Source organism: Pyrgilauda ruficollis, unplaced genomic scaffold (assembly GCF_017590135.1).
Source record: "Pyrgilauda ruficollis isolate IOZ18807 unplaced genomic scaffold, ASM1759013v1 scaffold40, whole genome shotgun sequence".
Classification (NCBI taxonomy): domain Eukaryota; kingdom Metazoa; phylum Chordata; class Aves; order Passeriformes; family Passeridae; genus Pyrgilauda; species Pyrgilauda ruficollis.
Genome location: NW_024525490.1, coordinates 10,250,731 through 10,262,877, shown reverse-complemented (window position 1 = coordinate 10,262,877; position 12,147 = coordinate 10,250,731). Strand labels below are relative to the sequence as shown.

The following is a 12,147-nucleotide window of genomic DNA, read 5'->3' as shown; positions in this document are numbered from 1 at the left end:
TTAAGGACATTTTTAAAAAATAAAATACTTTAATTTTTTTTTTAATTATTCAATAATTATGAATTTCATCTTTCTATTTAAAAAGAAGTTTATGAAAAAAAATCTTTGAACAATTTTTTTTTGCTAATGAAAGCCAAATCAAATCCAGCAGGTTTCACGCACTTGAAATAATAAGTCACACTTGTAAGGCTGACATGTCATAATGTCATAATTTAAATTGCCTTTCTGCCACACATTTTCATTACTTTCATTACTTTTAAAGACTATGAAATAGTATATTTTTTATTTTATTTAGAATTTAAGTACCATTACACCATATCCAGAACTTCTAATTTAAAATTTAAGAGACCTTAATGGAATTTGGACCTACTTTGTAATTTTTTGCTAGTGCTCTCTCCACCATGAACATGTCTTCTTGGCATGAATGGTGATGGCTGAGGCAGAGGTAGTGAAGATTCATCATGTGTCTGTAGCTTATACCAATGTGGTTCATCATCTAAAAGTGCTGTCTCCAGCTCTATAAGAATCTAGCAGAAAAATCATCAGGTTTCAATTTTACTTTGAAGTCACACAGAGAAACACACACACAAAATACATATGCAAATATACTGAAAACCAAACAATGAACTCAGAAGAAATGTGATTGTATGCATCACCTCTCCAAGAAATTCACTCTCTTCTTCTTGTACTCTTGGCTGATCCCATACTGTGATTTCAAGCATTCGTTCTCTAAAATCTCTACGATGTACATGTGAGTAGAGAAAAGTTTGATTCCATTTTGGCTCTAGACTTTTCTTTACTGTTTTGGTCCTTCTTTTACTTTTATCACTGAAACATAAATATTTTTTGTTAGTTATTCATAGAGATAAATCCAAAAATCCATGTATTCATCAGGATGTAACTGTTTTCATTTTCTGTTAGGTGATAATGCCTAAATGAAGTAAGCATTTTCTGCACAGTGGTTCACATTCTTACAAAAGACCACAAAGTTAAATTGATACTGACTTGCATGATTCAAGTGTAATTTTTTGTTATAAATAATCTAGCTATAAAAAATTGTAAAAAGGAGTTCTTCATAAGCATTCATTAAAAGTTGATTCAATATATGGTATATTAAAACATAATTTTATAAACTGGAATACTGTTACCTTCTGTCTGGAAGAAAATACATTTTTACATAGGGATTTCTGGGGCGTCCATCTACTCTTGGTGGCAAATCTGTTGCCTGCAGAACATTTACTATTAACTGATGTCCCACTTTGTCATACCAGAGTTTAACCTATAGGAATCAAGTTACCAGAAAACATTACTGAAAATATAGAAGAAACAGAATTTTCAGATTGTATCAAAAATAACCACAAAGCAAAAGTAACTGTTGTTTCCTTTTTTTTCCCCAGAGACAATGAGATATATTGCATTTAAAATCCCTTAATATTTAATTAGGTTAGATGGAAAAGATGATGGTATATACCAAAGCCTGTTGTATTTATCACAGTTGAATAATATTATGGTGCCTGATTATACTTCCATTGTTTATTGTACTCACTGCATTATCTTGTAACTGTAAGTGCACCTAAACCAGCATGTCTTAGCTCTGCACCTTAAAAGCTACATTAAATAGAAATCTCTGCCTATCTTATTTCAAGGCATAGTTAAAATCTACTCAGATTTGTGACCTTTACAAAAGTGCTTATGGAAACTATAATATAGAGCTACATAATTTCTTAAGAGAATCATAATGTCAGGAAATTTTTAAGCCTGCTGTATGCTCCTGAATTAATATGATCAATATAAAAAAATAAAAGAATGTAGAAAACAAAGTTTAAGTATCAAGAGTATATTTAATAAGTAGGACTTCAATTAATATTACGTGAAAGTTTCGAGATGTATCTAAATTAAAATGCATTACTGAATAGTGTAATGCTTAACAAATATACAGGCCTTTAAATGCTCCCATAAAGAAAACAGTGATACTATGCTTGAATCTGCAGATTACTGGACATGTACAGCAAAGTCACTATTCTCAATGCAGAAGCTACAAAATAACAAGTTTCAAGGCACTTTTATGGGCTCTTCTCAATGTAAATTCCTGCACTCTTTGGTGTATTAAGACAATGATTTCTTATGTCTGCTGTGATTACAGTCATGGCTTGTTAGTGCATCCAGAGGCTGCTAAAAAACTTTTGAAAGATGTTAATCTTTACCAACACTGAACATTTTTCTTGGCCTCCCAACAGGCCTTGGGAATGTGCAGGGCTGAGGGACCAGCACTTCATAGATTTTCATTAAAAACCCAGGAAAAGCAAAATATGCTCACAGAAAGCTGCCCTGGTAGGACCTGAGGTGCATCCCGTAGGGCTCCAGGGCTAGTTGGAGATATAACAGAAATAGAAGGCCGTTCCATCTTCTGAGATTCAAAAGAACTTGAACCTAAAACCACATGAGAAACACACGAACTTACCATCCAAAATTTGGATAAATTGTGAACTGTTTTTTCTTTGAATTGTATAAAATTGATGTTGAAAATAGAGTGAAAAGACTGGGTTTTTTACCCCTACAACCCAGATTAAGCCTGTCATTTTTTGGTTTATTTGAAAAAACATACAAAAAGAGGGTTCCTCATACATCATTGACGACCCATAGCAGGTGTTTTAAATAAAAAAGTACTGTTTTCTGACTGAATTACACATCTCCCTCCCCATGCAAAGTACTCTGATTCTATGATCCTAAGTTTTTGATGAATACACCACATCTGTTGTATGGATTCTACTCCCAGTAGCCTCTGATATTTTAATACGAAGAATGCAGGAGATGAATCTGGCATGGAGGATATTTCAGCAACTGCTGGACATCCTCAGTTCTTCCCTAGTGAAACAGAGCCCTCACTAATGATATGAGCTTGTGACATGGGATCACAGCTTCCCTCTCCCAGGGAAGGTTTTTAGTTGCATCTCAGGAAAGGCTCAGATGGGAAAGGACTGGGAGCCATGGCCCTCAAATACTCTGGCTGAAAACATTCAAATGACATAGTTAAAAAGAACACCAGTCTTCTGAAGTATCAGCAAAAAAGTCACCTAACCAAAGTTTTCTTATTAAAAAAAAAAAAGAGAAACAACAACTCTGGACTTACTCTGCTTGGTGCAGGAGGTGATATCCTGACACCATTTGTACCTTTGGCAGTCCCTTATATCTGTTTTCTCTCTTATGTTAGGGGAAGTGAATTATTATTTTGGTAGTAACAACACAAGATACAGAATGAAAAAAATAAGAGTTCTGCTAGCATTTGAAATCTGTATATGTTTAATAAAATCCATATTGCTTCAAATTTAACACACAAGGCCAAAACCCATTGAATTTTGTCACACAAAAGCCTCAGAGCCAATGCAATTTCCACAGATCATCTTCCAGAAATGTCACAGCTGAAATAGTTTTGCTGGGTACAAGATCATGTTTAAAGAAAAGAACAAGGTGTGTACTCACTAGACTCTAATGGGGGGTGGGAAGTCTCGGGAATCCGTGGAATATCACTAAAATGTGAACACATAGTAATTAGAAACAACACAGACTACTTTTGGCTGTGACAGATACACCACTGGGACATTTTTCAGAAACATGGATCTGTTTTTGTTTTAACAGGCTACAAGGAAAGAAAGAGGAAATATCTAAAGACATACTTTCCACTACCATTCATGAAAATCACACTAACACAAACTACGTTCAAGTTAAGGAACTAGCAGATATAACAATATGAGCACCACAATGTTAACATTGTGGATGGATTACTGGATACTTTTACAACTGGAACAATAAACAAAGAAAAATTTTAGGAAGAGAAAAATATACAGTACATAGCTGTACTTCCTTTGCCAAAAGGAATGACAGCTATGGTTGTTCAATTATTTTTTGGAAGAACAAAAAGTCAAAAAAACAAGACAAAGATTAACTCACTAGTAATTTTTATATAAACGTCTCAAGGAGTTCAGAGAATGAAAGTGATGAAAATGTCTTACAATAATAAAAAAGGAAAACAAAGATCATTAGCAATGTTAAACAAACAAGTGAATAATGCATTTCTCCAAAGGATAAAAGAAAATGAAACCATATTACAACTGGGTATGGACATTTTTCAACACATACATGTCCAACACATATACAGATATAAGTAAGATAAACTGATTAAATCCACACGCATCTATCAGTGTTTTCTCATTAATAAATTTATTCTTCCATCAAAATCTGGATGATGCTAGCTCCTGGCTCTTTCTATTCTCAGCCATCATTGAAAATACATTACAAGAGCAACAATCATCTAGTAATGCACAAATCTTAACAAAGCAGCAGAGCAGGGAAATGAAAACAAAACTCTTCAGTGAATTACTTGAATGCATTTTCATCCACATAGACTAATCCAGAATTGGAACTGTAATAACATTTCTGAAGAACATTTACAAGATTTTAAGTCTGTAGTTGAGAATTTTAAAGCTATTCAGGCAGTCTGCTCAGTGAAACACAGAAATCTTTCTGACTTGGAACTCAATAAAACTAAGACTCCTAGGTATATAAAAGTCACTTATGAAAAAGAAACAGACACTTGTATCAGAAAAAGAATGCAACAATGCCCAATCACTGAGCCTTAAAGTCACTTTTCGTGTCCTGAAATTTAAACTTGTGGTGCCTGAGTTTTAAAATAGACTATTTCAGCTCTGCATTAATGTCTCAAATCAGCTTAAACCTCACATCACTAAACAAGAACGTGCTTCTCCCTGTCTTGACTTCATGAGTCAAGAATAATGTGCTTTCCTCAAACTCATGGAATTATAGCTGAATTAGTCATTCTTGACACGGCACAGTACTACTCTACAAACACGTGAACAGATTAATGACCTGTGGCACAGCAGGGCTGCTGCGCAGTCTTCTTCCTCTTAACATTTTCTCTTTTTCAGGTCAGACTTTCCAGGGCATTTCTCATCAGTCTGAAGTATTTACTTACCATAATCAAACAGATTTTCCTGTTCAATACAATGTTAAATTTGCAGTATTTTCTTGTGCTAGAATATGAACACTCCCATCTGCAGTATAGCACTGTTTGTAATACCATCACTTTTAGCATGTCTAAACAAAGGTTCACATGTGCAAGGACTGTTTCAACGTGGAAAGTGCCAGCCACAGTGCCAAGTTCTATAGTCCTGGTGTGATTAAAGAAAGACACTAAAACTAATTCTGTTTGGATTTTTTTTCTTGTATTGTCAACAATACAGTAGGGAAAAAAAAGGCTAAAAATAAACTTCAAATATTAATTACACATTAATAATAACTTAATAACTGATTCAAATTTCTGCTAAGGCACAGTCACACTGTTACAACCAATATAGAAAAATTTAATAATAAATCAACATGAGAAACATATCCACACAGTTTAAAAGAGGATTAAATGTTAGCATTTCAATTAGAGAATGAACATTCTAAAAGGAAATTATAATCTAAAACTTTTCATGCAAGAAAACTAGTCTTATCTAGCCTGCTTTTAATTTTGCACTGCAGAAAATATTCTGATATATGATTTACAAAAAAAACTATTTAGAAGAAATAGTAGCTCATTACTTAAAATATTCAAAATTAGACTAGTCAAAGAAAAACAAAGTGAAAAGTTGCACAACTGCTTATCTAATACAGTAACAAAATTTTACACCCCTTTTGGAGCAATATGAACTTGAGAAAAGTAGTGTCACACACACCTCCAGCAAAGAGGTGCCAACTTCAAACTCTGTATTTCTATCTCTACCTTGTGTGGTCTTACATGATATTACATATTGTTATCTTATGTCTGAGCCTTTCACGCCTCAATGACTATGTAAATTTAACAAAACTGTACCTGAGGTTGAAACTCCTCTGTGCAGCTATATGGTTTGTGAGAATCACTATTTTGCACAGGAACAGCCATAATTTCTCTGAGGGATATAGTCAAGAGGTTGCTCACTGAGGAAGAACCAAATTCAAATGTGTTTGTAACCCACACTTTTTCAGATGTTCTAGGAAGAGATGTATCACATTCTTCACCCCAGACAGCTTCTAAAGAGTTTCTGAGTACCTCTCCCCAGTGCTCATCCTGCTATTTCCAAAACCATTCCTTGCCATCAGAACCTGTCGATCAATCTGCAGTTTGCACTAATTACTTGGGCAGCTCTGGAGTTCAGCACTGCCTGGTTTATGACAGAGGTTCAACCTCCTTGCCAGGACCTAGACCACAGTAACCAACCCTGCACAGAGGCACTGAATCATATCAGAGAAACAACAGTTTTGGCAGCATTATCTGTGGAAATCTAAGCAAAGATAGCTAGCATCTGACAAAGAAAACAGAGACAAATGAAAAAAAAAATTGTTTTACCTGCACTATCCCATAGAGCACACAAGAGATGGTGAGTTAGTTACCATGCCACGCTCCTTCTCCGAAAAGTATACTGCCAGAGGACTTTCTGTGCTGTCCTACGTTAACCACCTCTCACATTGTATGCATATTCATAGGTAATTCTTCTCCTCATACTGAGATAGCCAACCCATTAATTCTACTTTTTATAGGTTTCTTATCTACCTTGTATTGCAGCCATTAGAATTAGTGTCAATTAGTTTCTATGGACTTTCCCCGGTACTATTGTGGTTATACTGTTTATTGTTGTTATGCCTTTAGCTGCTAATAGTGTTATATGCTTCACATTTTTCTCTAATAAACATCCTACAATTATCCCTTACTTAAAATTACATTTGCTGGCAGAGAGAGAAATCCAAATTTACAAGACTGAACAAATTGTTTAGACCGCAGTTTTGTAACTGGCAGTCTAATTTGTGGGCAGTCTAATTTGTGGACTTACAGTCCTTCCATTATTCACTTAAGGCAAACTGTGTCATGTTTGGGCTTTTTAGACCTAATATGCTAGGAATTTTTAAATCAAGACCATTAAAAGTGCTGGTACATTATTTGCATTATTAATACTGAGAGATGAAAACACTTCAATTATCTAGATGAAACACCATTTTCAAGCCTTTCGGGAACTTATTCCCTCACAAGAATTTTTTGCTGTAATGGATTATCATTTAATGCTGTATCAAGCAACTTAAATTTTGCTTAGTCAGCACCTAGAAGTACCCACCAAACTTTGACAAACTAGATGTGTTGGATGGGATGAAGTAAAATTCCCTGTCACGAATCTGAAACCATCACACAGTTTGGAAAACAAGACAAAGTGGAGCTAGGGACAAAATCAAAGTAATTTGTTAATCAAGCAATTAATTTTCCATTATGCAACACAATTACATAAATCATAATTATTAAGAAAAAATATAAAAAGGGAAAAAAGACAATTCTGTGCAGCATGCTCTTTCTTTTGATAACTACTATTAGGATTTTCTCTGTTGTACAATGTCTGAAATTTTTGGCTATTCTCAGATGACAGACAGGTAAATCCCAATCTAACATAAAACAACTGGACTTTAACTCATTACTGCAGGATAGAAGGGGTCTGTCTAAATTTTAAAGTTCTGTTCTCTAGAGATATTTATTTGTTCTCATAAAATCCCCAAAAAACAACCTGATCCTCAAGCAAAAGAAAAAAAATATTAAAAATCTATAGAGACATAACTCTACAAGAAAAATGTTGTTCTAATATGCAAAAAAAAACCTCCATGCCAAGACTCCATTTATCTCAAAACGAAAGCAAAATCTAGTGTGATCTACTTTCGACTACATATTATGTATGAAAATATATGTATGGGTCATCCAAAGAAAAGCTTTACATTTTATTGGTCCTATTTCTGGGTGCACTATTCTAATGTAAAATCCACTGTTCAGATTCACAAACATTCTTTGATTTTCAACAAACTTCAAAAAAAGGGTGATAATTTTTCAGTTTTTCTTCAGGAATGTGGCACTGGAATGCAGTCACCTTGTACTTAATTTTTCTAAACTAATAGATCTATCAAATTTGTAAACTAAAGAATATATTTGGTTTAATACCAAAGTTATCTTAGGAGTTTAAGGGCACACAAAATTTGCAATATTGACAGCAATAAACATGTCTAGTCCATTGTTTAAAATGCTAATCTAGCTCTTTCCTTTTACATCAGTTCTACAGTTGTACAAATACATTTCCATGCTTTCTTCAACCGAAATGTGGTATTCAAGCCATGTCCAATATCAAGATATTTCTTTTTTGCTGATTTAAATAGAAAAACTAGACTTCCTAAAATCTACTTAAGGCATATTATTTTTAATAACAATGCGGCACAACTGAATTTGCAATTTTCTTTTAAGAGTATCTCCTAATTTATCTCAAAAAATGCAAAATAAAGCTTCTACTTTCCCAGAGTCTTCAGCTGGGAATGGTAATTATAGCATTTAACAGCCACTATTATTGCATCAGATTTTCATTTTCCATTAGAAGGTCAAACTGATAGGTAGAATTACCTATTAATGTCAATTTTTTAAGTACTTTTAATAGAGATTTCCATTAAAAAGGCAACATTTATTTGCAAAATACAGCTACACTCTCATAGCACAGACAGAATCAATAATCAAAACATAAAAGGATATTTTAGTCAGAAAGAAAATGAATTGTTTTTTGTTTCTAATACTGAAAAAGTATCATATTTGAGACAAGCAAAAACCATAATTAAGATGAAAATAGCAAATTTAAAAGAATCACTTCTTATTGTAAATCATGTGACTCTGTTTCACAAGGTAAATGTGAATTTACAATTAATTATTCATATTCAATTTTGTAAGACCTAGCTCAAAATATTCTTGATATCACTAATGCAGGGCCAATCCCCCTAATTTTATCAACTTGAACAGATATTATTTTCCTTCTAAGGTGTATTCGGGGAAACTGAGACTATTAGAATTGTTGTCACAAAACTCTGAACCTCGGTTCATAATTTAAAAAATAGAGATTATAAACATAACACATTTATGCTTCCATGTTTGACTTCAACAACAAAAATTTAAGGGTAAATACAGTCTTTTCAATTATGAGTTTTGTGTTTCTTTTTTTTAGCTTTTTTAAGAAGGCCTGTTTAAAATCCTACTAGTATTGGCTTACTACAATCCTGCAATGCTTCCCTCCACTCATGAAGACATTTATACTCTGATCTAGGAGACTGAAAGCCTGAAAACGAAAAGTTTGTCATGCACAGGTGTACCTAATCCACTTGGAAAAAGCCTTTATAGTACTTTGACCACACAGAAAACAATATTCATGCTTATATGTCACTGCAAAGGCACAAATGGTAGCGAAGAAAACAGACTATACAGAATGTCAGTAACAGAAGGAGAATTGTATCCCATTTTTAAGCAATAAAAAATAATTAACTCACAAATAATCCTTTAAGTTTTCTATTAACAGAAGCAATAACTATGCTAAAGAAGCAAGTCTTTAGCCTTACCCAATAGGCCTTGAAACAATGATTTCAACTTGAGGTTCTGATTTTGATTCTAAAATAATGTTGTAAACTTCTTCATTTGTAGCTCCAGGCAAGGGTTTACCATTCCATTCTAGAACTTCATCCCCTTGAATTTAAAGAGAAGTTTATCTCACTTTCATATTCTTTCACAAAGAATGAAATCTGTATTCTCAAGTAACATAAAAATAATTTAAAATCATGAAAGAGCTGTACTGAAACCTTCAGACACTTTCCTGCCAAGGTGGTTTTTAGCTGGTTGGCTCCCAGTGCTTACTCTTGCACAGGGATGTTCTGTTTCTTGTGCAAGACTTCCTATTTGCAATTATTAAAATTATTGAAGTTTGTACAATTACTCCAAGTTTTATCAACTACCCAAAGTTTGGATGTTTTTTATAAGGAAAAAAGTGTTTTTTCTAACTGCAAGGATTCATCCATGCCTTTTTTGTATGCTCTAGTCCCATGCAATAGGACTAACAGACTTTAACTCATCGGAAACATGCAAAACAATATATTTTTTCTGGGAAATAATTATGGCTCTAAAACTAGAAAAATAGCTTTCATTTAAAAAGCCCCCCCCCAAAAAAAAAACATAGACCTGAAATAGAAAATTGGGATTTCAGCCCAAATGGTTTAAGATTAGTGGAGACAAATTTATTTCCTATAACTGTAATCTGCATTTAAAATCTATAAACAACTATAACAGTTGATGCTGGCTTGGTAAGAAAGAAAGAACTAAAAATGCCAAAAAAAGTAGAATTTTGTTAGAGACTCATCATCCTTTCTGGTTCCTTATTACTATCTGCTTCACACAATTATCCTGAAGCCATCCACATTGGCATTGGAGCTTCTGCGTTATTAAGGCACTACATAGGTACTTTGGTTTGCTAAGACAACATTTGGAAAGTAGTCGCTTAGAGCTATAGTAAAAATATAAACCATTAAGAAGTGACTATGAAAACCAAATGCTGTGCATAATTCTCACTTCCTTTAGAAGCATGAAAAGTGCCATTAGCACAGTCATTTATGTGTAAGTGCAATATATACATCTAATAGAAATGAAATATTTTAGGACCATTTTTTTGGCTTCTTTTCCATTTTCATTTGTAACAGTTAACACCGAAAGGAACACTAATAAAATCCACTGTGTATGCAGTGTGTCATCCTTCAGTGATGTGAATTTTGTTTGCCACAATCAGTTAAAAAAAGAAAGTTTGCATTGCTTCTGTGGCATGTAATAAGCAGCTCCTGACCTAGCAAACAAAAATCTACCAGTGTCACTCAGTCCTCTTACCAGCATTCCTCACGAGTGTCTTTTGTTTTGCTCATACATCCAAGCAATTAATGTTCATAATAAATTAGAAATGCATGGCATTTCATACTAACATTACAGTATTGTTCTGTATTTAAAAAATATTACCATAACACATGGAAAATGTTTGTATAAATGAAAGGTTGCATGCAATAGGCCATTACTAAAAGACAGTATATTTCATATGCAACTGATTGATTTACCTGCTCTGAGATGCCCCACCACATCAGCCAAGCTACCTTTCTTCACTTTGGTAATGAAGGCACCGAGTCGTCCTAATTCTGTCATTTTTCCTCCAACAACCTAGTTAATCACAAATTTGTGAGTCTCCAAGCCACCAAGCAGATGTCACATAGAGCACAAATAAGTTTGTATGAAAACTAATCAGTTTTCACATTATTTTTTAAATTACACCTGAAATGTTCATAGGCAAACTTACTGTCAATTTGAGTTTTAGAGAGGCTTAAAGACAAAAAGAAATAAAGCTGACACAGAATAAAATTAATATTCCTTTTACTGTGTTTGACAAATCAATCTTATGCAGTTTGCTAAGTACCTACATTTGTTGCAGAAAGAACACTTCTCAATAAATAACCAGGCAAATGCACTTTTTACAAATAATTGTCCGTCATGTACTCAAATTTAAATTGCAAGTGCGCATCATTTCAAGCGTATGAAATCCCAAAATGCAGCTGGCACATCAGCTGAAAACTCAGCAAATACACTACCATTAAATATGGGCAACAAGTTCACAAGAATGCTGATGATGCTAAAACATAGGCACTCTCATCCAAGAACATGACAGGACAAACCAGCAACTTCTGGCTTTAGTAGAACAGAAGAGAAACTAAGCTGAAGATCTGTTTTTGAAGATGACTACAGGATACAGAGATGAGGACCAGAAAAAAAACACGTGCCCTCAAGAGGGCCAGATTTTAAATAAAATACAAAGAAAATGTAGTCTTGATGACTTGGTATCTCTTTAACTGTCTTACTCTCTCCAGTCAGGTGAGGGTTTTTTTGTTCTGGTTTATTTTTCATCAGGAAGATCCTAGAGGAGTTTTATAATAAAATGAAAGAGCAGGATGATGGTTCATTAGGTATTAGTTCCTCAGGTTGCAATCACAACAATTAGCAGGAGATTTTATACCAAAAAAGTATCCAGAAGCCTATCTGCCAATGACATTGTCACATGATAGTGTGTAAAATTTATCAGTGAGGGCCTTAGACCATATTACATACAACTGAAACTTGAAAAATCAAAGAGAAACAACTCCACAACCTACATTTGATTTGAAAAATCAAAGAGAAACAACTCTACAATCTACATTTCCTACTTGGCCCAGCCTTTTTTTCTAACATATTGTTTGCTGGCAGCAAAGATG

General features: G+C 33.8%; 1 protein-coding gene across 1 annotated transcript in view; it reads right to left on the bottom strand.

Annotated features, from left to right (window-relative positions):
• The window catches only part of LOC121358848 (regulating synaptic membrane exocytosis protein 1-like), a 160,263-nt gene that overhangs the window by 112,203 nt on the left and 35,913 nt on the right, over positions 1-12,147 (bottom strand). The window contains exons 5-12 of the mRNA XM_041477334.1: positions 10,966-11,065; positions 9,436-9,559; positions 3,949-4,005; positions 3,481-3,527; positions 2,318-2,430; positions 1,149-1,279; positions 657-828; positions 371-527 (exon numbers count right to left, since the gene is read on the bottom strand). Coding sequence (XP_041333268.1) covers positions 371-527; positions 657-828; positions 1,149-1,279; positions 2,318-2,430; positions 3,481-3,527; positions 3,949-4,005; positions 9,436-9,559; positions 10,966-11,065 — 901 coding nt within the window. The remainder of the gene's footprint in view (positions 1-370; positions 528-656; positions 829-1,148; positions 1,280-2,317; positions 2,431-3,480; positions 3,528-3,948; positions 4,006-9,435; positions 9,560-10,965; positions 11,066-12,147) is intronic.